The following is a 24,528-nucleotide window of genomic DNA, read 5'->3' as shown; positions in this document are numbered from 1 at the left end:
AAAAAATCCCTTATACAAATTATTGAAAACTGGAGATGAAGCGTTACCCATAGCCATGCCAGATTATTGTGAGTGGAATGTCCCGTTGATTTCAAATTACCATTAATTTACATATCCTAATCAGCTGAAAATTTGACTCGTCCAAGTTTAAAGTACTTAACAAAACTGACAGGTAATCACTATGATGCACCGTGAGAAGTTTTGGAGCTGATTCTCACGTAAATCTTAAAATCTCTAGTAACTCCTACTTTGGAAACATTAATAAGCATAATACTTCGGTCGAACATTATGATAGGTCTCTTCAGGCAAGGCGCGATAAATCATTAGCCTACTAAATTAAACTGTAGCTTCAGGCACTCGATTTTCTCAGGCCGTTTGTCATCTCGTAATAAAACAAAAATCACAAATGGAAAACTATCGCATAGTTTGCTTTCCGGATGATTTTTAAAATGAAAAGAAAAGTGTCACCATTTTCTAAACCTTGTGTGATCAAATATCAAGGTACTGTTATGATGGATAATTCTAGATTTTATCTCTTTAGGTCATTTCTTCTCATTATTCGCTCTGTATCTTAAATCCGGACTGAGTTTTTCTTACAACTTTCGTTTGTCTGCGTGTTGGTCGGCGAATTTACCATGCTAATCTTGCCAGAAAAATAAATTTCATAAAATAAAAAAAAAAATAGAGATAAGGAAACAGAAGTAAGGGTTAAGGTCCACTAAGTGCCAAACTCTGTTACCCTACGCAAGTATTTCTCCATGGACTGCAGAGACTGCAAGTTTATTGCATAAGCAAGACTGAAGTATTGAGTATTTGGTGTGTAATTTCAATCAGATCTTCGTGACATGGCATACATGGTTCACAAATAAGAGATAAGCTTTGCAGAATTACAATGCAAGGATATAATCAACATGAAATAACTTCCCCCTCACAGTCTGCTAAAACGACCTTTTAAACTAGAATTAAAATAAACAATTGGATCTAACAGAAACACAACCCCTGGCCGTAGCGGCACTTCACTGATGCAAATATTACATATACCAACAATTTGCATGGAAATATATATCATCATATAAAAGAAACAAAGCAATCACGTACTATCTCATTTGTCCACGCAAAATCAGCATGCTGATCGATATCCAACAACAATCACACCAGTACGCATAAAGACCGACCTATATGCCCACTCAGAGCCAAATTTAAAGTATTTGGAAAAAAAAAAAACAGGGTATCGTCTCCATCAGTCGGAATACCAAGACAAGCGGAAACAGTTTGGGTCCTACCATGGCTTTACCATGCGGCATGCCATAACAACACTCAATCAGACCAAAACCCAATACAAGAAACAATATTCGGATCCATAATCCTGAAAGTAAAATGGGTCAGTCAGCATGCAGCCCGATTTAGCCAAATGGCAACACTCAGCCTAATGTTACTGTGTAGTTTCAATTCGGAACCTGAAAAAGTATAACTTACATTGCACAAAGCACAAACATCCTTGATGGCAGATTAAGGATGATCAGTGTAACTTCAAGTCAGCAGTTACTGGGTAGCATTATTGTCATCGTCTGGAGAGCAACATTGGGTGGAGTGACACATCATCTGGCATGGGATGGTTTCCATCGTCTGGAGAGCGACATTGGGTGGAGTGTGAAATCGTCTGGCATGGCATGGTTTCCATCGTCTGGAGAGCGACATTGGGTGGAGTGTGAAATCGTCTGGCATGGTGTGGTTTCCATCGTCTGGAGAGCGACATTAGGTGGAGTGTGAAATCGTCTGGCATGGCGTGGTTTCCGTCGTTTGGAGAGCGACATCGGGTGGTGTGTGAAATCGTTTGGCATGGTGTGGTTTCCGTCGTTTGGAGAGCGGCATTGGGTGGAGTGTGAAATCGTCTGGCATGGCGTGGTTTCCATCGTCTGGAGAGCGACATTGGGTGGAGTGTGAAATCGTCTGGCATGGCGTGGTTTCCGTCGTTTGGAGAGCGACATCGGGTGGTGTGTGAAATCGTTTGGCATGGTGTGGTTTCCGCGGCATTTGGAGAAAATCGGCATTGGGTGGAGTGTGAAATCGTCTGGCATGGGTTTCCATCGTCTGGTTTCCGCGAGAGCGGCATTGGGTGGAGTGTGAAATCGTCTGGCATGGCGTGGTTTCCGTCGTTTGGGAGCGACATCGGGTGGCATGGTGGTTTCCGTGAAATCGTTTGGCATGGTGTGGTTTCCGTCGTTTGGAGAGAGCGGCATTGGGTGGAGTGTGAAATCGTCTGGCATGGCGTGGTTTCCATCGTTTGGAGAGCGACATTGGGTGGTGTGTGAAATCGTTTGGCATGGTGTGGTTTCCGTCGTTTGAGAACGGCATTGGGTGGAGTGTGAAATCGTCTGGCGTGGTTTCCGTCGAGAGCGACATTGGGTGGAGTGTGAAATCGTTTGGCATGGCGTGGTTTCCATCGTGGAGTGGAGAGCGGCATTGGGGTGGCATAGCGTTTGGAAGGCGGCATTGGGTGGTGTGTGAAATCGTCTTTCCGTGTTTGGAGAACGCATCGGCAAAATCGTCTGGCATGGCGTGGTTTCCGTCGTTTGGAGAGCGACATTGGGTGGTGTGTGAAATCGTTTGGCATGGTGTGGTTTCCGTCGTTTGGAAAGCGGCATTGGGTGGAGTGTGAAATCGTCTGGCATGGTGTGGTTTCCATCGTCTGGAGAGCGACATTGGGTGGAGTGTGAAATCGTCTGGCATGGCGTGGTTTCCATCGTTTGGAGAGCGACATCGGGTGGTGTGAAATCGTTTGGCATGGTGTGGTTTCCATCCGGAGAGCGGCATTCCTGGCATGTTTTGAGAGCGACATTGGGTGGTGTGAAATCGTTTGTGGCGTGGTTGGAGAGCGGCATTGGGTGGAGTGTGAAATCGTCTGGCATGGCGCGGTGGTTTCCATGGCGTCTGGAGAGAGCGACATTGGGTGGAGTGTGAAATCGTCTGGCATGGCGTGGTTTCCGTCGTTTGGAGAGCGACTGGGTGGTGTGAAATCGTCTGGCATGGTGTGGTTTCCATCGTTTGGAGAGCGACATTGGTGTGAATTCGTCTGTGTTTTCCGTCGTTTGAGCGACATTGGGTGGTGTGTGAAATCGTTTGGCATGGTGTGGTTTCCGCCGTTTGGAGAACGACATTGGGTGGAGTGTGAAATCGTCTGGCATGGCGTGGTTTCCATCGTCTGGAGAGCGACATTGGGTGGAGGTGAAATCGTTTGGCATGGCGTGGTTTCCGTCGTTTGGAGAGCGGCATTGGGTGGAGTGTGAAATCGTCTGGCATGGCGTGGTTTCCGTCGTTTGGAGAGCGACATCGGGTGGTGTGTGAAATCGTTTGGCATGGTGTGGTTTCCGTCGTTTGGAGAACGGCATTGGGTGGAGTGTGAAATCGTCTGGCATGGCGTGGTTTCCATCGTCTGGAGAGCGACATTGGGTGGAGTGTGAAATCGTCTGGCATGGCGTGGTTTCCGTCGTTTGGAGAGCGACATTGGGTGGAGTGTGAAATCGTCTGGCATGGCGTGGTTTCCGTCGTTTGGAGAGCGACATCGGGTGGTGTGTGAAATCATTTGGCATGGTGTGGTTTCCGTCGTTTGGAGAGCGGCATTGGGTGGAGTGTGAAATCGTCTGGCATGGCGTGGTTTCCGTCGTTTGGAGAGCGACATCGGGTGGTGTGTGAAATCGTTTGGCATGGTGTGGTTTCCGTCGTTTGGAGAACGGCATTGGGTGGAGTGTGAAATCGTCTGGCATGGCGTGGTTTCCATCGAGCGACATCTGGAGGAGCGACATTGGGTGGAGTGTGAAATCGTGAGTGTGGCATGGCGTGGTTTCCGTCATTTGGAGAGCGACATCGGGTGGTGTGTAAAATCGTTTGGCATGGTGTGTGGTTTCCGGCATCGTTTGGAGAACGGCATTGGGTGGAGTCTGGAGAAGTGTGAAATCGTCTGGCATGGCGTGGTTTCCATCGTCTGGAGAGCGACATCGGGTGGTGTGTGAAATCGTCTGGCATGGCGTGGTTTCCGTCGTTTGGAGAGCGACATTGGGGTGGAGTGTGAAATCGTCTGGCATGGCGTGGGTTTCCGTCGTTTGGAGAGCGACATCGGGTGGAGAAAAATCGTCTGGCATGGTGTGGTTTTCGTCGTTTGGAGAGCGGCATTGGGTGGAGTGTGAAATCGTCTGGCATGGCGTGGTTTCCATCGTCTGTTTCGAGCGACTGGGTGGAGTGTGAAATTGGAGAGCTGACACATCGGGTGGTGTGTGGTTTTGTTTGGCATGGTGTGGTTTTGGTGTGGTCGAGAGCGACTTGGAGAGAATCGTCTGGCATGGCGTGGTTTCCTCATTGAGAGCGCCATGGGTGGTGTGAAATCGTCTGGCATGGCGTGGTTTCCATCGTTTGGAGAGCGACATTGGGTGGAGGTGAAATCGTCTGGCATGGCGTGGTTTCCGTCGTTGGAGAGCGACATCGGGTGGTGTGAAATCGTTTGTGCATGGTGTGTGGTTTCCGTTGTTTGGAGAGCGGCATTGGGTGGAGTGTGAAATCGTCTGGCATGGCGTGGTTTCCATCGGAGAGCCTGGGTGGTGAGCGACATGGTGTGGAGAGCGACATTGGGTGGAAATCGTCTGGCATGGTGTGGTTTCCGTCGTTTGAGAGCGACATCGGGTGGTGAAATCGTTTGGCATGGTGTGGTTTTTCCGGAGCGTTTGGAGAGCGGCATTGGGTGGGAGTTGGGTGAAATCGTCTGGCATGGCGTGGTTTCCATCGTCTGGAGAGCGACATTGGGTGGAGTGTGAAATCGTCTGGCATGGCGTGGTTTCGTCGTTTGGAGAGCGACATTGGGTGGAGTGTGAAATCGTCTGGCATGGCGTGGTTTTCCATCGCCTGGAGAGCGACATTGGGTGGAGGTGAAATCGTCTGGCATGGTGTGGTTTCCGTCTGGAGCGACTTTGGAGGCGACATCGTCTGGGGCGGGTTTGTCTGAAATCGTTGGAGTGGCATGGTGTAGTTTCCGCTCGTTTGGAGAGCGGCATTGGGTGGAGTGTGAAATCGTCTGGCATGGCGTGGTTTCCATCGTCTGAGAGCGACATTGGGTGGAGTGTGAAATCGTCTGGCATGGCGTGGTTTCGTCGTTTGGAGAGCGACATCGGGTGGTGTGTGAAATCGTTTGGCATGGTGTGGTTTCCGTCGTCTGGAGAGCGACATTGGGTGGAGTGTGAAATCGTCTGGCATGGCGTGGTTTCCATCGTCTGAGAGCGTTTTGAGGCATTGTGTGGAGTGTGAAATCGTCTGGCATGGCGTGGTTTTCGTCGTTTGGGAGAGCGGCATTGGGTGGAGTGTGAAATCGTCTGGCATGGCGTGGTTTTTGTCGTTTGGAGAGCGACATCGGGTGGAGTGTGAAATCGTCTGGCATGGTGTGGTTTCGTCGTTTGGAGAGCGGCATTTTTCGTCGTCTGAGAGCGACTTTCGGGTGGAGTGTGAAATCGTCTGGCATGGCGTGGTTTCCATCGTCTGGAGCGACTTGGGTGGAGTGTGAAATCGTCTGGCATGGCGTGGTTTCCGTCGTTTGGAGAGCGACATTCGGGTGGAGTGTGAAATCGTCTGGCATGGCGTGGTTTTCCGTCGTTTGGAGAGCGACATCGGGTGGTGTGAAATCGTCTGGCATGGTGTAGTTTTCGTCGTTTGGAGAGCGACATTGGGTGGAGTGTGAAATCGTCTGGCATGGTGTGGTTTCCGTCGTTTGGAGAGCGACATTGGGTGGTGTGTGAAATCGTTTGGCATGGCGTGGTTTCCGTCGTCTGGAGAGCGGCATTGGGTGGAGTGTGAAATCGTCCTGGCATGGCGTGGTTTCCATCGTCTGGAGAGCGACATTGGGTGGAGTGTGAAATCGTCTGGCATGGCGTGGTTTCCGCCGTTTGGAGAGCGACATCGGGTGGTGTGTGAAATCGTCTGGCATGGTGTGGTTTCCGTCGTTTGGAGAGCGGCATTGGGTGGAGGTGAAATCGTCTGGCATGGCGTGGTTTTCATCGTCTGGAGAGCGACATTGGGTGGAGGTGAAATCGTCTGGCATGGCGTGGTTTCCGTCGTTTGGAGAGCGACATTGGGTGGAGTGTGAAATCGTCTGGCATGGCGTGGTTTCCGTCGTTTGGAGAGCGACATCGGGTGGTGTGTGAAATCATTTGGCATGTGCGGTTTCCGTCGTTTGGAGAGCGGCATTGGGTGGAGTGTGAAATCGTCTGGCATGGCGTGGTTTCCATCGTTGGAGAGCGACATCGGGTGGTGTGAAATCGTTTGGCATGGTGTAGTTTTCGTCGTTGGAGAACGACATCGGGTGGAGTGTGAAATCGTCTGGCATGGCGTGGTTTCCATCGTCTGGAGAGCGACATTGGGAGTGGAGTGTGAAATCGTCTGGCATGGCGTGGTTTCCGCCGTTTGGGAGAGCGACATCGGTGGTGTGTGAAATCGTTTGGCATGGTGTGGTTTCGTCGTCTGGAGAGCGACATTGGGTGGAGTGTGAAATCGTCTGGCATGGCGTGGTTTTCGTCGTCTGGAGAGCGACATTCGGGTGGAGTGAAAATCGTCTGGCATGGCGTGGTTTCCGTCGTTTGGAGAGCGACATTGGGTGGAGTGTGAAATCGTCTGGCATGGTGTGGTTTTCCGTCGTTTGGAGAGCGACATCGGGTGGTGAAATCGTTTGGCATGGTGTGGTTTCCGTCGTTTGGAGAGCGGCATTGGGTGGAGTGTGAAATCGTCTGGCATGGCGTGGTTTCCGTCGTTTGAGAGCGACATCGGGTGGTGGTGAAATTGTTTGGCATGGTGTGGTTTCCGTCGTTTGGAGAATGGCATTGGTGGAGTGTGAAATCGTCTGGCATGGCGTGGTTTCCATCGTCTGGAGAGCGACATTGGGTGGAGTGTGAAATCGTCTGGCATGGCGTGGTTTCCGTCGTTTGAGAGCGACATCGGGTTGAGTGAAATCGTTTGGCATGGTGTGGTTTCCGTCGCTGAACGGCATTGGGTGGAGTGTGAAATCGTCTGGCATGGCGTGGTTTCCATCGTCTGGAGAGCGACATTGGGTGGAGTGAAATCGTCTGGCATGGCGTGGTTTCCGTCGTTTGGAGAGCGACATCGGGTGGTGGTGAAATCGTTTGGCATGGTGTGGTTTCCGTCGTTTGGGGAGCGGCATCGGGTGGAGTGTGAAATCGTCTGGCATGGTGGTTTCCATCGTCTGGAGAGCGACATTGTGTGGAGTGTGAAATCGCCTGGCATGGCGTGGTTTCCACCGTTTGGAGAGCGGCATGGGTGGAGTGTGAAATCGTCTGGCATGGCGTGGTTTCCCGTCGTTTGGAGAGCGACATCGGGTGGTGTGAACAGTGAAATGGCGTGGTTCCATCGTGAGCATGATGTGGAGGAAATATGTGATGATGTCTTGTATGGAGAAGACTAGGTTGGTGTTGAAATCGTTTGGCATGGCTTCCCGAGTCTGAGAGCGACTTGGGGAGCTCCATCGTCAGGCAAACTGGTTTTAATCACAGAGAGGAAACTGGGAGTGGCAACTCGTTTTCGCTTGAGAGCGAAGCAGGTGGAGTGTGATCATCGTCGGCATGGTGTGGTTTCCATCGCCTGAGAGGAGTGGCGGATTCATCTTTACAAGGTTTTCATCGTCAAAAGACAATGTTGGCATGAAATAGAATACATTTCCGCCGCTTGGAGAGCGATATCGGTGGAGTGAAATCCACCTCCTCCTTTTGCGTTCAAGAGGTATCTTGGAGTGTGAAATCGCTTGGTATGGCGTGCAATGATGTTACATAGACAGTGAAGGGATGGAGAACATATCCCAAAGCAAACAATATTCCATGGACAATTATGTGCAAGCAAACTTAATCGTCTGGGCAAGAGAAGTATGTTTATCTGCATGGAGAGCACATGTGTGGCTTTGAAATAGAACACACTATGGCATGGCCTGTTTAATCTCCCTGATGAGACCTGCAAGGGTTTTGGAGGAAGTGAACGACTTTTCCATGTCAGAGGCTAGGGACCACAGGGATTAGAGTTTGGGGAGCTTGACCCGGATCAGGCACTGGAGGCTTAGGACCAGCGGGATTAGAGGGGAGCGACATCGTTCCGGCGTAGCACTCGACCACTTGGGAGGCGGACCTAAACGCTGGCGTGGTGGGTTTTCGCCTGAGACCCATGATGAATCCCAACCTTTTTCCCATCGGTGGGATGTCGGGTCCTGGATGCGGACATGTTGGCCCACCTTCAGCCTGGGCAGGGGCGGGCGTGGGCATCGCTGCAGGCTGCCGCACTGGCTGCCTGGCGGTAGCGGATCACAGTCATGGGCCTTTTGCCAACGTTCTGTGAACGATTGAGGATGGGCAGGCACACACGTCACGGAGAGGGTGACCATACAGTACCTGGAGCATCAGGAGAGCGACCAGGGAGTGGTTGGGCGTGTTGTGTAACTCGAGGAGGCCACGATCAAACCGCTTCGCGAGGTTATGATGTTTCCTGTAGGGAAGCGACATGAGGATCAAGTGCTTGACAGCCTTGACAGCGGCCTCAGCATGTCCATTAGACGCATGCGGGAGGCGGTGTGTGGCGCACCACGAGGTTATGGTGTACACCCCAAGCGCTCTGTGAAGTCCGTGAAATTCTTTGCCTGTAAACTCCATGGAGAACGGACAGGTCGGCGTGGGCGCAGGGGAACACCCACCTCTCTGAATGTAGGCAGAAGCGGTTTTCATCGTCGGAGAGCCCGACACCTCGGGTGGTGTCACCTTGGAAGGGACGACCACAGGCCAGCCAGAGGCGGTCGAGCGACCACAAGGAAGGACTTCCCGCTACCTGGAAGAAGTCCGCTGATATTGACTCAAAGAGGGCCTTGATGGGTGGTCATCATTGTGAAGGCTCCGCTGGCGGCTGGGACACAGGATCTGGCAGGAGTCTGATGAGATGGTATTGGCGATGTCGAGTCTATCCCAGGCCAGAAGGCGGTTTGGCGTTTGGGCCATAGCGGTGTGAGTGGCGTGGATGGGTGGTTTTAGCTGCCGGAGTGTGAACTCGCCGGTGGCGGCCAGTGGTGGCGAATCCGGGCTGGAGAGCAGTATTCTTGGTCCAGTTTGGTACGGGTTGCCATCAGTAGAGAGAGCTTCGCGCGGCTTTGGCAATGATAGTGGGAGGCGTGCTCCAGGTCGCCGATTTGTGAGAACCGGAAATGATGCAAATCGACGAAGGCGAACATAAGTGGGTCGGCCTGTGCTGCATCGACATGTGAAATGTCCTGCAGAGGTCCTTGTCGGTCAAAAGACGCGAACAGGTTGACCTGAAATCGCTGTCCTGGGAAGCTGTTGCAGAACGTCGGGTGACTGACTCGCTGCATTATGCGAGTTACATCTGGGAGCTGCAGCCAGTCCACTGCAGTCTGGTTTAGGTGCGCTCCTGGAGTCCAGCCATTGGAGAGTGCATCGTGGGTTTAGAGCAGCACCACACAGCGGTTTCCATCAGAAAGAGTGGTATTGGAAATTGACCCGGTCTGGCATGGTGTCAGTGCTGAGAGCCGAGGGGTTTTCGAGCATCCAGTGTGTAACTGTTGATGATATGCACCAGCAAGCGATGCACTCGTTTGGGGTGAGCGAGGTGGTGGCAGTCCTTTGAGCATAGACAGCACTACTCGTTCGGCCTAGATGACCAGAGCATCTGGCTCAATCGTTGCATACCTCGTGTGTCGGCATCTGGTTCTGCGGAGAGCTAAAAGCGGTGGACAAGAACACTGGGCTTGGACTGCCTTCGACGTTTGAGAGCGCCTGTAGCCATGGTCCCTGGCATGGCGTGGTTTTAATCGTTGGGGCTCATAAAGGCGAACTCCTTGGTTGTCGGTCAGGGAATATTTGGGAGCCTAATGAACAGGTGGGCATGGAGTGGTTTACTAAGTTTGCATGAAGGGAAAGTGGGGCTGATCGTCAGGTTGGACGGGTTGTGAAGTCTTTGAGAGCGACATCGGGTGGGCCTGAATCTGGCAGCTGGTTTACTTCTCTGGGGTAAGCCGAGCCGGCCAGGTTGACTGTTGGCACTGGTAACCCCACATGTGAAGGAACGTCTGGTGTTGAAAGTGATGGCATGTTTGGAGAGCGGCATTGGGTGGAGCAAATTCTTGGATGTCCTGGTCTCTGTCAGCGAACGGCTTCTTCAGAAGTGTGAAATCGAAGCCACATGGCGTTTTCCATGCCCTGGAGAACTTGTGACGTGGCAGGAGGGAAATCGTCTGGCATGGTGGAGCAGTTCAGAGCCATGTGGTCAGTGTGAGCAGCATCGTCCGAAGGCGTGAGAATCATCAAGAACGGTTGAGAGTGAAATCTTCATGGCTGGGTCCAGGTCGCCCCCGGTAGCCGTGAAATCGTCGCATGGCGTGGGTTGCCGCTATGGGTCCTAGACTCGGTGGTTGTGCACTGGAAGCGTCGCTCGGGTGGTGCGGAGAAAAGTGGGCATGGCGTGGTTTCCGGTCCCCTATTCTGGTGGAACTCCATCTGCCAGTAACCATTGTCTGGAGAGCGTCCGGGTGGTGGTGAAATCGCCGGCATGGTGTCGTTTTAGTGGGACAGCAGGGTGGATGAAACGTGTGGGGCTGGCGGGTGGGCTGGTCGGGGAGTGTGAGACGTTGTGTTTAACGGAGATCCGTGGAGAGCGAACTCCTTGGACTGTGAATGGACGACATGGAGAGCATGGCGCTTGGAGAGTGAATTTCATGGGAGGGCCGTCATCATGGCGTGGGGCATCCATCGTCTGAGAGCTTACTGGAGGAGTGAAATCGCCATGGTTTCGCCGCTTGGGAGAGCGACATCGCTTGGTGAAATCGCTTGGCAGGGTGTGGTTTCCGTTCGGGAGAGCGGCATTGGGGGGAGTCTGAAATGTTTTCATCGTCATGGCGTGGTGGAGGTTCCATACATGTTTCCTGGGAGAGCGACATTGGGGACCTCGTCCTCATGGTGAATTTCGCCGCTGGGAGAGCCTGCCATCGGGCTTGTGATTTGGCTCCTTTACTCCTTGAGAACGGCGAGCAAATCCTGGCAGGCGTGGGTTCCATCGGTATCTGGAGCCATCAGGTGGAGGTGAAATCGTCCCATGGAGGGTAGACTGGTGGAGGCAATCCATCGACAGAGCGCCATCGGTGGTGGTGAAATCGTTTAAATGGTGTGGTTTCCCGGGGTTGAGAAGCATTGCGGGTGGAAATCGATGGCATGGTGCCCTTGCAGAGTGCTGAGAGCGACATTGCGGAGTGCTGTGAAAATCGCTTGGACTTGAATCGTGGTCCTGTGCAGGAGAGCGGCATTGGGTGGAGGGTGAAATCGCCTGGCATGGCGTGAGTGAGGAGCGACGATCGGGTGGGGAAAATCCATGGCATGGTGTGGTTTCCGTTTCTTGAGAGCCTTGGGTGGAGTGTGAAATCGTCTGGCATGGTGTGGTTTCCTTCGTTGGAGTGTGAGCGGCACAGGCGGGGCCCAGCCGGGTGGGGTGTGTGAAATCGTCTGGCATGGTGTGGTTTCCATCAAACTTGGAGAGAGCCACATCGGGTGGAGTGTGAATCGCTGGCATGGTGTCTTCCGCCTTTGAGAGCGCCTTGTGCAAGTGAAATCGTTGGTGGTTTTGGTTTGGAGAGCGGCATTGGGTGTCAAATCGTCTGGTGTGACAATTTCCAGAGCGGAATTGTTGCGGTGGAGTGTGAAATCGTCTGGCATGGCGTGGTTTCCACGTTTGGAGAGCGACATCGGGTGGTGTGTGAAATCGTTTGGCATGGTGCGGTTTCCAGCTGTTTGGAGAGCGGCATTGGGGGTGTGTGGCCTCGTCTGGCATGGCGTGTTTTTCATCTGTCTGCAAAGGCATTGGTCAAGAGTGGTGTGAAATCGCCTGGCATGGCTGGTTTCCGTTCGTTGGAGAGCGACATCGGTGGTGTGTGAAATCGTTTGGCATGGCTGGTTTCCGTCGTTTGGAGAGCGGTTGGGTGGAGGAAATCACTGCATGGCGTGGTTTCCATGCAGCAAACACTGTGGGTGAAACAAATCGTTGACCATGGTGGTACATCGTCAGGGAAATGTCTTTTGGTTTCCGCCGTCTGGAGAGCCACATCCATGGAGAAATCGTCTGGCATGGCGTGGTTTCCGTCGTTTGGAGAGCTTGGGTGGAGTGAAATCGTTTGGCATGGTGTAACCCACCGGAGCATTGGTGATATGGTTTCCATCGCGTTTGGAGAACGACATTGGGTGGAGTCAAATCGTTGGCATGGCGTGGTTTCCATCTGTTTGAGAGCGTTTGGGTGGAGTGTGAAATCGTCCATGGCGTGTGGTTCCGCGCTTGGAGAACGCATTGGGTGGGAGTGAAATCGTCTGGCATGGCGGTTTCCAGTCTGGAGAGCGACATTGGGTGGAGTGTGAAATCGTCTGGCATGGCGTGGTTTCCTCTGCTGGAGAGGCATTGGGTTTGGGTGGAGTGCTAATCGTCTGGCATGGCGTGGTTTCCATCTGCTTTGGAGAGCGACATTGGGTGGAGTGAAATCGTCACATGGTGTGGTTTCCATATGTTTGGAGAGCGCCATTGGGTGGTGTGTGAAACGCCTGGCATGGCGTGGTTTCCGTGTCTGGAGAGCGTTGGGTGGTGGTGAAATCGTCTGGCATGGCGTGGTTTCCGTCGTTTGGGAGAGCGCATCGGGTGGTGTGTGAAATCGTTGGGCATGGTGTGGTTTCCATCGTTTGGAGAGCGACATTGGGTGGAGTGTGAAATCGTCTGGCATGGCGTGGTTTCCCTTGAGACTCGGTGGTGAAAATCGTCTGGCATGGTGTGGTTTCTCAAGTGGAGAGCGACTTGGGTGGAGTGTGAAATCGTCTGGCATGGCGTGGTTTCCATCGTCTGGAGAGCGACATTGGGTGGAGTTGAAATCGTCTGGCATGGCGTGGTTTCGCCGTTTGAGAGCGACATCGGTGGAGGTGAAATCGTCTGGCATGGCGTGGTTTTCATCGTCTGGAGAGCGACATTGGGTGGAGTGTGAAATCGTCTGGCATGGCGTGGTTTCCGCATTTGGAGCGACATTGGGTGGTGGTGAAATCGTCTGGCATGGCGTGGTTTCCGTGAGCGACATTGGGGGTGTGTGAAATCGTTTGGCATGGTGGTGTTGTGAAATCGTCTGGCATGGTGTTGTTTCCGTGGAAATCGTCATGGAGAGCGCGATTTGGGTGGAGTGTGAAATCGTCTGGCATGGCGTGGTTTCCGTCGTTTGGAGAGCGACATCGGGTGGTGTGTGAAATCGTTTGGCATGGTGTGGTTTTCGTCGTTTGGAGAGCGGCATTGGGTGGAGTGTGAAATCGTCTGGCATGGCGTGGTTTCCGCCGTCGTCTGAGAGCGACTTGGGTGGAGTGTGAAATCGTCTGGCATGGCGTGGTTTCCATCGTCGTTTGAGAGCGACATCGGGTGGTGTGTGAAATCGTTTGGCATGGTGGGTTTCCGTCGTCTGGAGAGCGGCATTCGGGTGGAGTGTGAAATCGTCTGGCATGGCGTGGTTTCCATCGTCTGGAGAGCGACGATTGGGTGGAGGTGAAATCGTCTGGCATGGCGTGGTTTCCGTCGTCTGGAGAGCGACATCGGGTGGTGTGTGAAATCGTCTGGCATGGTGTGGTTTCCGCGTTGAGAGCGAAATCGTCTGGCATGGTGTGGTTTCCATCGTGAGAGCGACATCGGGTGGTGTGTGAAATCGTCTGGCATGGCGTGGTTTCCGTCGTTTGGAGAGCGACATTGGGTGGAGGGTGAAATCGTCTGGCATGGCGTGGTTTCAGCGTTTGGAGAGCGGCATTTGGAGAGCGGCACATCGGGTGGTGTGTGAAATCGTTTGGCATGGTGTGGTTTCCGTCGTTTGGAGAGCGGCATTGGGTGGAGGTGAAATCGTCTGGCATGGCGTGGTTTCCATCGTCTGGAGAGCGACATTGGGTGGAGTGTGAAATCGTCTGGCATGGCGTGGTTTCCGTCGTTTGAGAGCGACATTGGGTGGAGTGTGAAATCGTCTGGCATGGTGTGGTTTCTCACGTCTGGAGAGCGTCGTTTGACATTGGGTGGAGTGTGAAATCGTCTGGCATGGCGTGGTTTCCGTCATCGGCCTGGAGAGCGGCATTGGGTGGAGTGTGAAATCGTCTGGCATGGCGTGGTTTCCGCCGTTTGGAGAGCGACATTGGGTGGTGTGTGAAATCGTCTGGCATGGCGTGGTTTCCGTCGTCTGGAGAGCGACATTGGGTGGTGTGTGAAATCGTCTGGCATGGCGTGGTTTCCATCGTCTGGAGAAGACTTCCGACATTGGGTGGAGTGTGAAATCGTCTGGCATGGATGGCGTTTGGAGTTTGGAGTGTCCCGTCGTGGTTTCCAGAGCGACATTGGGTGGAGTGTGAAATCGTCTGGCATGGCGTGGTTTCCGTCGTTTGGAGAGCGACTTCGTGGAGTGTGACATCGTCTGGCATGGCGTGGTTTCGTCGTTTGGAGAGCGACATTGGGTGGAGTGTGAAATCGTTTGGCGTTTTCGTCGTTTGAGAGCGACATCGGGTGGAGTGTGAAATCGTCTGGCATGGCGTGGTTTCCGTCGTCTGGAGAGCGACATTGGGTGGAGGTGAAATCGTCTGGCATGGCGTGGTTTCCGTCGTTTGGAGAACGACATCGTTGGATGTGAAATCGTCTGGCATGGCGTGGTTTCCGTCGTTTTGAGAGCGACATTGGGTGGAGTGTGAAATCGTCTGGCATGGCGTGGTTTCCGTCGTCTGGAGAGCGACATTGGGTGGAGTGTGAAATCGTCTGGCATGGCGTGGTTTCCGTCGTTTGGAGAGCGACATTCGGGTGGAGTGTGAAATCGTTTGGCATGGCGTGGTTTCCGTCGTTTGGAGAGCGACATTGGGTGGAGTGTGAAATCGTCTGGCATGGCGTGGTTTTCGTCGTTTGGAGAGCGACATCGGGTGGTGTGTGAAATCGTCTGGCATGGTGTGGTTTCCGTCGTTTGGAGAGCGACATTGGGTGGAGTGTGAAATCGTCTGGCATGGCGTGGTTTCCGTCGTTTGGAGAGCGACATTGGGTGGAGTGTGAAATCGTCTGGCATGGCGTGGTTTTGGAGAGCGTCGTTTGGAGAGCGACATTGGGTGGAGTGTGAAATCGTCTGGCATGGCGTGGTTTTCGTCGTCGTTGGAGAGCGACATTGGGTGGAGTGTGAAATCGTCTGGCATGGCGTGGTTTCCGTCGTTTGGAGAGCGACATTGGGTGGAGTGTGAAATCGTCTGGCATGGCGTGGTTTCCGTCGTTTGAGAGCGACTTCGGGTGGTGGTGAAATCGTTTGGCATGGCGTGGTTTCCGTCGTTTGGACGACATCGTGGAGTGTGAAATCGTCTGGCATGGCGTGGTTTCCAGCGACATTGGGTGGAGTGTGAAATCGTCTGGCATGGCGTGGTTTCCGTCGTTTGGAGAGCGACATCGGGTGGTGTGTGAAATCGTCTGGCATGGCGTGGTTTCCGTCGTCTGGAGAGCGACATTGGGTGGGAGTGTGAAATCGTCTGGCATGGCGTGGTTTCCGTCGTCTGGAGAGCGACATTGGGTGGAGTGTGAAATCGTCTGGCATGGCGTGGTTTCGACGTCGTCGACTTCCGGAGTGGTGGAGTGTGAAATCGTCTGGCATGGCGTGGTTTCCATCGGGGAGAGCGACATTGGGTGTGTGAAATCGTCTGGCATGGCGTGGTTTCCGTCGTTTGGAGCGACATCGGGTGGTGTGTGAAATCGTCTGGCATGGCGTGGTTTCCGTCGTCTTGGAGAGCGACATTGGGTGGAGTGTGAAATCGTTGGCATGGCGTGGTTTCCGTCGTTTGGAGAGCGACATTGGGTGGAGTGTGAAATCGTCTGGCGTGGTTTCCGCGTGGTTTTTGGCGTCGTTTGGAGAGCGACATTGGGTGGAGTGTGAAATCGTCTGGCATGGCGTGGTTTCCATCGTCTGGAGAGCGACATTGGGTGGTGTGTGAAATCGTCTGGCATGGCGTGGTTTCCGTCGTTTGGGTGGAAATCGCGGCATGGCGTGGTTTCCGTCGGGACATGGGTGGTGTGTGAAATCGTTTGGCATGGTCTTTGGAGAGCGGCATTGGGCATGGCGTGGTTTTCCGTCGTTTGGAGAGCGACATTGGGTGGAGTGTGAAATCGTCTGGCATGGCGTGGTTTTTCGTCGTTTGGAGAGCGGCATTGGGTGGAGTGTGAAATCGTCTGGCATGGCGTGGTTTCCATCGTCTGGAGAGCGACATTGGTGGTGGAAATGTGAATGGCGTCGTTTCTGGCATGGTGGAGTGTTTCTGGCATGGCGTGGTTTCTGTCGTTTGAAGGCGACATCTGGTGGTGTGTGAAATCGTTTGGCATCGTTTGGAGAGCGACATTGGGTGGAGTGTGAAATCGTCTGGCATGGCGTGGTTTCCGTCGTTTGGAGCGACATTGGTGGAGTTTGGCATGGCGTGGTTTCCGGTGGTGTGTGAAATCGTCTGGCATGGCGTGGTTTCCGTCGTTTGGAGAGCGACATTGGGTGGAGTGTGAAATCGTCTGGCATGGCGTGGTTTCCGTCGTTTGGAGAGCGACATTGGGTGGAGTGTGAAATCGTCTGGCATGGCGTGGTTTCCGTCGTTTGGAGAGCGACATCGGGTGGTGTGTGAAATCGTTTGGCATGGTGTGGTTTCCGTCGTTTGGAGAGCGACATTGGGTGGAGTGAAATCGTCTGGCATTGGGGTGGAGTCGTGAAACATCGTGGTGTGTGGCATGGCGTCTGGCATGGTTTTCCATCGTCTGGAGAGCGACTTGGGTGGGAGTGTGAAATCGTCTGGCATGGCGTGGTTTCCGTCGGGAGAGCGACACCGGGTGGTTTCGTCTGGCATGGTGTGGTTTCCGTCTGGAGAGCGACATTGGGTGGAGTGTGAAATCGTCTGGCATGGCGTGGTTTCCGTCGTTTGGAGAGCGACATTGGGTGGAGTGTGAAATCGTCTGGCATGGCGTGGTTTCCGTCGTTTGAGCGACATTGGGTGGAGTGTGAAATCGTCTGGCATGGCGTGGTTTCCGTCGTTTGGAGAGCGACATTGGGTGGAGTGTGAAATCGTTTGGAGAGCGACATCTGGCAAATGTTTGGCATGGTTTTTCCGTCGTTTGGAGAACGACATTGGGTGGAGTGTGAAATCGTCTGGCATGGCGTGGTTTCCGTCGTTTGGAGAGCGACATCGGGTGGTGTGTGAAATCGTCTGGCATGGCGTGGTTTCCGTCGTTTGGAGAGCGACATTGGGTGGAGTGTGAAATCGTCTGGCATGGTGTGGTTTCCGTCGTTTGGAGAGCGACATTGGGTGAGCGAAATCGGGTGGCAGGCGTGAAATCGTCTGGCGACATGGCGTGGAAATCGTTTGGCATTTTTCCATGTCGTTTGGAGAACGCGACATTGGGTGGAGTGTGAAATCGTCTGGCATGGCGTGGTTTCCGTCGTTTGGAGAGCGACATTGGGTGGTGTGAAATCGTCTGGCATGGCGTGGTTTCCGTCGTTTGGAGAGCGACATTGGGTGGTGTGTGTCTGGCATGGTGAAATCGTCTTGGCATGGTGTTTCCGTCGTCTGGAGAGCGACATTGGGTGGAGTGTGAAATCGTCTGGCATGGCGTGGTTTCCATCGTTTGGAGAGCGACATTGGGTGGAGTGTGAAATCGTCTGGCATGGCGTGGTTTCCGTCGTTTGGAGCGACATCGTTGGTTTCGTCGTTTGAGAGCGACATTGGGTGGAGTGTGAAATCGTCTGGCATGGCGTGGTTTCCGTCGTCTGGAGAGCGACATTGGGTGGAGTGTGAAATCGTCTGGCATGGCGTGGTTTCCGTCGTTTGGAGAGCGACATTGGGTGGTGTGTGAAATCGTCGCATGGCGTGGTTTCCGTCGTTTGGAGAGCGACATTGGGGTGTGTGTGAAATCGCATTGGGTGGTGTGTGAAATCGTCTGGCATGGCGTGGTTTTCCGTCTGGAGAGCGAGCATTGGGTGGAGGTTTGGCGTGGTTTCGTTTGGTCGCTTGGGTTTCCGAGCGACGGCATTGGGTGGAGTGTGAAATCGTCTGGCATGGCGTGGTTTCCGTCGTTTGGAGCGACATTGGGTGGAGAAATCGTTTGGCATATATCTGGCATGGCGTGGTTTCCGTCGTTGGAGCGACATTGGGTGGAGTGTGAATCGTCTGGCATGGCGTGGTTTCCATCGTTTGGAGAGCGACATTGGGTGGAGTGTGAAATCGTCTGGCATGGCGTGGTTTCCGTCGTTGGCGACATTGGGTGGTTGAAATCGTTTGGCATGGTGTTCGTTTGGAGAGCGACATTGGGTGGAGTGTGAAATCGTCTGGCATGGCGTGGTTTCCATCGTTGGAGAGCGACATTGGGTGGAGTGTGAAATCGTCTGGCATGGCGTGGTTTTCGTCGTTTGAGAGCGACATTGGGTGGTGTGTGAAATCGTTTGGCATGGTGAGGTTTCGATCGTTTGGAGAGGGTTGGGTGGAGTGAAATCGTCTGGCATGGCGTGGTTTATCGTTTGGAGAGCGCGTGTGGAGAGCGAAATCGGCATGGTGGTTTCCGTCGTTTGAAATCGTCTTGAAATCATGGCATGGTTTCCGTCGTCTGGAGAGCGACATTGGGTGGAGTGTGAAATCGTCTGGCATGGCGTGGTTTCCGTCGTTTGGAGAGCGACATTGGGTGGAGTGTGAAATCGTCTGGCATGGCGTGGTTTCCATCGTCTTGGGTGGAGTGTGAAATCGTCTGGTTGGTTTCCGTCGTTTGGAGAGCGACATTGGGTGGAGTGTGAAATCGTCTGGCATGGCGTGGTTTCCATCGTGGCGTGGTTTCCGTCGTTTGGAGAGCGACATTGGGTGGAGTGTGAAATCGTCTGGCATGGCGTGGTTTCCGTCGTCTGGAGAGCGACATTGGGTGGAGTGTGAAATCGTCTGGCATGGCGTGGGTTTCCGTCGTTTGGAGAGCGACATTGGGTGGAGTGTGAAATCGTCTGGCATGGCGTGGTTTCCCGTCGTTTGGAGAGCGACATTGGGTGGAGTGTGAAATCGTTTGGCATGGCTGGTTTCATGGCGTGGTTTCCATCGTCGTTTGGAGAGCGACATTGGGTGGTGTGTGAAATCGTCTTGGCATGGCGTGGTTTCCGTCGTTTGGAGAGCGACATTGGGTGGTGTGTGAAATCGTCTGGCATCTGGCATGGCGTGGTTTCCATCGTTTGGAGAGCGACATTTGGCATGGCGTGGTTTCCGTCGTTTGGGGTGGAGAGCGGCACATTGGGTGGAGTGTGAAATCGTCTGGCATGGCGTGGTTTCCGTCGTTTGGAGAGCGACATCGGGTGGTGTGTGAAATCGTTTGGCATGGTGTGGTTTCCGTCGTTTGGAGAGCGACATTGGGTGGAGTGTGAAATCGTCTGGCATCGTGGTTTGGTGGTTTCGTCTGGAGAGCGACATTGGGTGGTGTGTGAAATCGTCTGGCATGGCGTGGTTTCCGTTTGGCGTTTTCGGTCTGGAGAGCGACATTGGGTGGAGTGTGAAATCGTCTGGCATGGCGTGGTTTCGTGGTTTTCGTCTGGCTGGTGGTTTCATCGGTTTGAAATCGTCTGGGTTTCCGTCGTGGAAGCGACATTGGGTGGAGTGTGAAATCGTCTGGCATGGTGTGGTTTCCGTCGTTTGAGAGCGGGTGGTTGTTTGGCATGGAGTTTCCGTCGTTTGGAATCGTCTGGCATGGCTGGCATGGTTTCCGTCGTTTGGAGAGCGACATCGGGTGGTGTGTGAAATCGTTTGGCATGGTGTGGTTTCCGTCGTTTGGAGAGCGGCATTGGGTGGAGTGTGAAATCGTCTGGCATGGCGTGGTTTCCATCGTCTGGAGAGCGACATTGGGTGGAGTGTGAAATCGTCTGGCATGGCATGGCGTGGGTTTCGTCTGGCATCGTGGTTTCCATCGTCTGGAGAGCGACATTGGGTGGAGTGTGAAATCGTCTGGCATGGCGTGGTTTCCGTCGTTTGGAGAGCGACATCGGGTGGTGTGTGAAATCGTTTGGCATGGTGTGGTTTCCGTCGTTTGGAGAACGGCATTGGGTGGAGTGTGAAATCGTCTGGCATGGCGTGGTTTCCGTCGTTTGGAGAGCGACATTGGGTGGTGTGTGAAATCGTCTGGCATGGCGTGGTTTCCATCGTTTGGAGAGCGACATCGGGTGGTGTGTGAAATCGTCTGGCATGGCGTGGTTTCCGTCGTTTGGAGAGCGACATTGGGTGGAGTGTGAAATCGTCTGGCATGGCGTGGTTTCCGTCGTTTGGAGAGCGACATTGGGTGGTGTGTGAAATCGTTGGCATGGTGTGGTTTCCGTCATTTGGAGAGCGTTTGGAAAGCGCATTGGGTGGTTTCCGTGTGCAATCGTCTGGCATGGCGTGGTTTCCGTCGTTTGGAGAGCGACATTGGGTGGAGTGTGAAATCGTCTGGCATGGCGTGGTTTCCGTCATTTGGAGAGCGACATTGGGTGGAGTGTGAAATCGTTTGGCATGGTGTGGTTTCCATCGTCTGGAGAACGACATTGGGTGGAGTGTGAAATCGTGGCTGGCATTGGTGGTTTCCATCGTTTGGAGAGCGACATTGGGTGGTGTGTGAAATCGTGGCATGGTGTGGTTTCCGTCGTTTGGAGAGCGGCATTGGGTGGAGTGGCATTTCCGTCGTCTTGGAGAGCGACATTGGGTGGAGTGTGAAATCGTCTGGCATGGCGTGGTTTCCGTCGTTTGGAGAACGACATTGGGTGGAGAAATCGTCTGGCATGGCGTGGGGTGGAGTGTGAAATCGTCTGGCATGGCGTGGTTTCCATCGTCTGGAGAGCGACATCGGGTGGAGTGTGAAATCGTCTGGCATGGCGTGGTTTCCGTCGTTTGGAGAGCGACATTGGGTGGAGTGTGAAATCGTCTGGCATGGCGTGGTTTCCGTCGTTTGGAGAGCGACATCGGGTGGTGTGTGAAATCGTTTGGCATGGTGTGGTTTCCGTCGTTTGGAGAGCGGCATTGGGTGGAGTGTGAAATCGTCTGGCATGGCGTGGTTTCCGTCGTTTGGAGAGCGACATCGGGTGGTGTGTGAAATCGTTTGGCATGGTGTGGTTTCCGTCGAGAACGGCATTGGGTGGAGTGTGAAATCGTCTGGCATGGTGTGGTTTCCGTCGTCTGGAGAGCGACATTGGGTGGTGTGTGAAATCGTTTGGCATGGCGTGGTTTCCGTCGTTTGTGAAATCGTTTGGTGGGTGTGAAATCGTGGTTTCCGTCGGAAGTTTGGAGAACGGCATTGGGTGGAGTTGGGTGGTGTGAAATCGTCTGGCATGGCGTGGTTTCCGTCGTTTGGAGAGCGACATCGGGTGGTGTGTGAAATCGTTTGGCATGGTGTGGTTTCCGTCGTTTGGAGAGCGGCATTGGGTGGAGTGTGAAATCGTCTGGCATGGCGTGGTTTCCATCGTTTGGAGAGCGACATCGGGTGGTGTGTGAAATCGTTTGGCATGGCGTGGTTTCCGTCGTTTGGAGAGCGACATTGGGTGGAGTGTGAAATCGTCTGGCATGGCGTGGTTTCCGTCGTTTGGAGAGCGACATTGGGTGGTGTGTGAAATCGTTTGGCATGGTGTGGTTTCCGTCGTTTGGAGAGCGGCATTGGGTGGAGTGTGAAATCGTCTGGCATGGCGTGGTTTCCGTCGTTTGGAGCGACATTGGGTGGAGTGTGAAATCGTTTGGCATGGCGTGGTTTCCGTCGTTTGGAGAGCGACATTGGGTGGTGTGTGAAATCGTTTGGCATGGTGTGGTTTCCGTGGTTTGGAACGTTTGGCATTTGGTGTGTGAAATCGTTTGGCATGGTGTGGTTTCCGTCGTTGGGAGAGCGACATTGGGTGGAGTGTGAAATCGTCTGGCATGGCGTGGTTTCCATCGTGGTTTCCATCGGGTGGTTTGAAATCGCGGCATGGTGTGGTTTCGTCGTTTGGCATTGGCGTTGGGTGGAGTGTGAATCGTCTGGCATGGCGTGGTTTCCGTCGTTTTTTTGGAGAGCGACATCGTTTGGAGAGCGGTGGTGTGTGAAATCGTTTGGCATGGTGTGGTTTCCGTCTTTGGAGAGCGGCATTGGGTGGTGTGAAATCGTCTGGCATGGCGTGGTTTCCGTCGTTTGGAGAGCGACATTGGGTGGTGTGTGAAATCGTTTGGCATGGTGTGGTTTCGTTTGTTTGGGTGGGAGTGTGAAATCGTCTGGCATGGCGTGGTTTCCATCGTTTGGAGAGCGACATTGGGTGGAGTGTGAAATCGTTTGGCATGGCGTGGTTTCCGTCGTTTGGAGAGCGACATCGGGTGGTGTGTGAAATGTTTGGCATGGTGTGGTTTCCGGGAGAACGGCATTGGGTGGAGTGTGAAATCGTCTGGCATGGCGTGGTTTCCATCGTCTGGAGAGCGACATTGGGTGGAGTGTGAAATCGTCTGGCATGGTGTGGTTTCCGTCGTTTGGAGAGCGACATCGGGTGGTGTGTGAAATCGTTTGGCATGGTGTGGTTTCCGTCGTTTGGAGAGCGGCATTGGGTGGAGTGTGAAATCGTCTGGCATGGCGTGGTTTCCGTCGTCTGGAGAGCGACATTGTATTGAGGGTGACCTCAGTGGCAGCATAATGCTGTATTGACGACCTGTATGATCGATCATCTGTTGTTGTTGCTTGGTTACAAGCCGTAATCTCGGTGGCAGCATAATGCTGTATTGACGACCGGAGTATGATCGTCTGTTGAGGTGTCTTTTTGAGTTGTATTCTTATGGTGGTATTATTTAGCCTGCTAGTGTCTCTAAGACATATGTAATTAAGAGAGTGTAACTTTGTTATTGTCATAGTATGTTTTCGGGTTTTTAAGTATTCATTGTAACAAAGCTCTTGCAATAATACAATGTATGTGATTGTCATTCATTTTATGATTATAATCTTCACAGGCTGTTTTGTCATTATTTTTGTTATGATTCGAGGTCCTGTATTAAGTATTTTGAAATTTTGTATAGAGTTACAATATATATATATATATATATATATATATATATATATATATATATATATATATATATATATATATATATATATATACATATAATATATATTTATATATATATATATATATATATATATATACATATAATATATATTTATATATATATATATATATATATATATATATATATATATATGTATATGTATGTATGTATGTATGTATAGTGCATGAATGTCTCCGTGACAGAATATGATCTAGGCAAGCAGGTCTTTTTACACACTTAGATGTGTCTATAAAAAAGCATGCATGTGTGCAGGAAATATAATTTTGCCGTGCACATTTGAATCACAATGCGGACAAATGAAGTCAAGAGATGGCATGGAATTCGTACAATAATGCACATTCGGCCCCGTAATGTAACAGGCAGAAGAAAAAGCCTCTAACAAAGAAGACCTCTCCCAAGAAACTCACGCAGCAAGAACAAAGAGCCACACAAACGAAGCAACTCTTTTCAGAGTAGAGGTCATGAGGGAAGGAAAAAACAACTGGGAACCTAACCTACATACGTGTCACTGTGCGACGCGTATCATCCTTGAGGATGCCAAAAAAACAAAATTTGGCAATTTTGTAGTTGAAGTCTTGCAATTTACGAGGACTTTCCTGTATATAAAGCCCTTGATATCATATTGAATGCTCTCTCGATCATTCCTCTTTTAATAGAAAATTTTCTTTCTTTGCTTTCTTCTTTAGCTACCTCTGATCCCTTTTCTCCGTCTTTTCGGCACAGCAATCAACGTCTCAAGTTCTGTCCATTACTTGTTTAATTTGAAACTCAAAAACCAAACAATTAAAAAAAAAAGTCCAAAGAAAAACATCCTCATCAGTATTTATACGTACGAAAAACTACAGAACTAAATTTAAAAGTATACATAAAACAAACACAACTTCTGTGTCGAAATTAGTGTCTTGAAAAATGCAAAGCAAACTTTAGAGGAAGTTATGCTAAACTACTCGAAACCAAATGGAAATCAGACAAAATCTTTGTAACAAAAATCGAGTGGATTAACCACAGTAAAGGAAACGGCTAAGGTATATGTTGTTGGAGGGTTAGCTCGCATTATGCCAACAAGCGTTACTGCTCGAATTGGTAGCCCATCAGGCGAAACCGAAAAAAGGAATTGATATTATGTTCTTGATCATTATGTTCTTAATCAACTAATTATCATACCTTGAGCTTCTTACCCCAAAGCTTACTCCACTCATGAATGCGTACCAGATCTCTATTCAGGGATTCTGCAATCACAGACCTAAGGCACACAGGGACAGCAACAAGAACACTAGCACCATCGGCATAGAAATCAGTACCAGATTATTCCGGTACGTACAAAGTAGTTTTACTAATTTTTCTGAGTTGAGCGCATCTGTTAAAAAAATGAAATCTCATAAGCTGATGTTTG

At 52.0% G+C, this 24,528-nt stretch overlaps 3 protein-coding genes across 3 annotated transcripts; all 3 read right to left on the bottom strand.

Annotated features, from left to right (window-relative positions):
- Positions 1 to 6,184: 6,184 nt before the first annotated feature.
- LOC136838905 (putative uncharacterized protein ENSP00000383309) lies at positions 6,185 to 7,399 on the bottom strand. The gene has a single exon (XM_067104597.1). The coding sequence runs from the start codon at positions 7,397 to 7,399 to the stop codon at positions 6,185 to 6,187; it is 1,215 nt and encodes a 404-aa protein (XP_066960698.1).
- Positions 7,400 to 11,866: 4,467 nt separating this feature from the next.
- Positions 11,867 to 13,813, bottom strand: LOC136838904 (mucin-3B-like). Its single transcript, XM_067104596.1, has one exon. The coding sequence runs from the start codon at positions 13,811 to 13,813 to the stop codon at positions 11,867 to 11,869; it is 1,947 nt and encodes a 648-aa protein (XP_066960697.1).
- A 9-nt stretch (positions 13,814 to 13,822) lies between these two features.
- LOC136838903 (uncharacterized protein DKFZp434B061-like) lies at positions 13,823 to 16,573 on the bottom strand. Its single transcript, XM_067104595.1, has 2 exons — positions 15,609 to 16,573; positions 13,823 to 14,144 (listed from the first exon to the last, which is right to left on the bottom strand). Exons 1-2 carry the CDS (start codon positions 16,571 to 16,573, stop codon positions 13,823 to 13,825), a joined length of 1,287 nt encoding a protein of 428 aa, XP_066960696.1.
- Between the last annotated feature and the right edge of the window lie 7,955 nt (positions 16,574 to 24,528).

The sequence above is a fragment of the Macrobrachium rosenbergii genome, chromosome 5 (assembly GCF_040412425.1).
Source record: "Macrobrachium rosenbergii isolate ZJJX-2024 chromosome 5, ASM4041242v1, whole genome shotgun sequence".
Classification (NCBI taxonomy): domain Eukaryota; kingdom Metazoa; phylum Arthropoda; class Malacostraca; order Decapoda; family Palaemonidae; genus Macrobrachium; species Macrobrachium rosenbergii.
The sequence above is the reverse complement of the archived record's forward strand: the minus strand, read 5'-3'. Positions and strand labels throughout refer to the sequence as shown.

Coding starts and splice junctions, on each gene's coding strand:
- LOC136838905 (XM_067104597.1), bottom strand. CDS start 7,399: ATGGAACCACGCCATTTCACTGTTCACACCACCCGATGTCGCTCTCCA.
- LOC136838904 (XM_067104596.1), bottom strand. CDS start 13,813: ATGCCAGACGATTTCACCCTCCACCCAATGTCGCTCTCCAAACGACGG.
- LOC136838903 (XM_067104595.1), bottom strand. CDS start 16,573: ATGTCGCTCTCCAAACGACGGAAACCACGCCATGCCAGACGATTTCAC. Junction 14,145..15,608: donor GATTTCACACTCCACCCAAT/GTCGCTCTCCAG, acceptor GCCGCTCTCCAG/GCCGATGACGGAAACCACGC.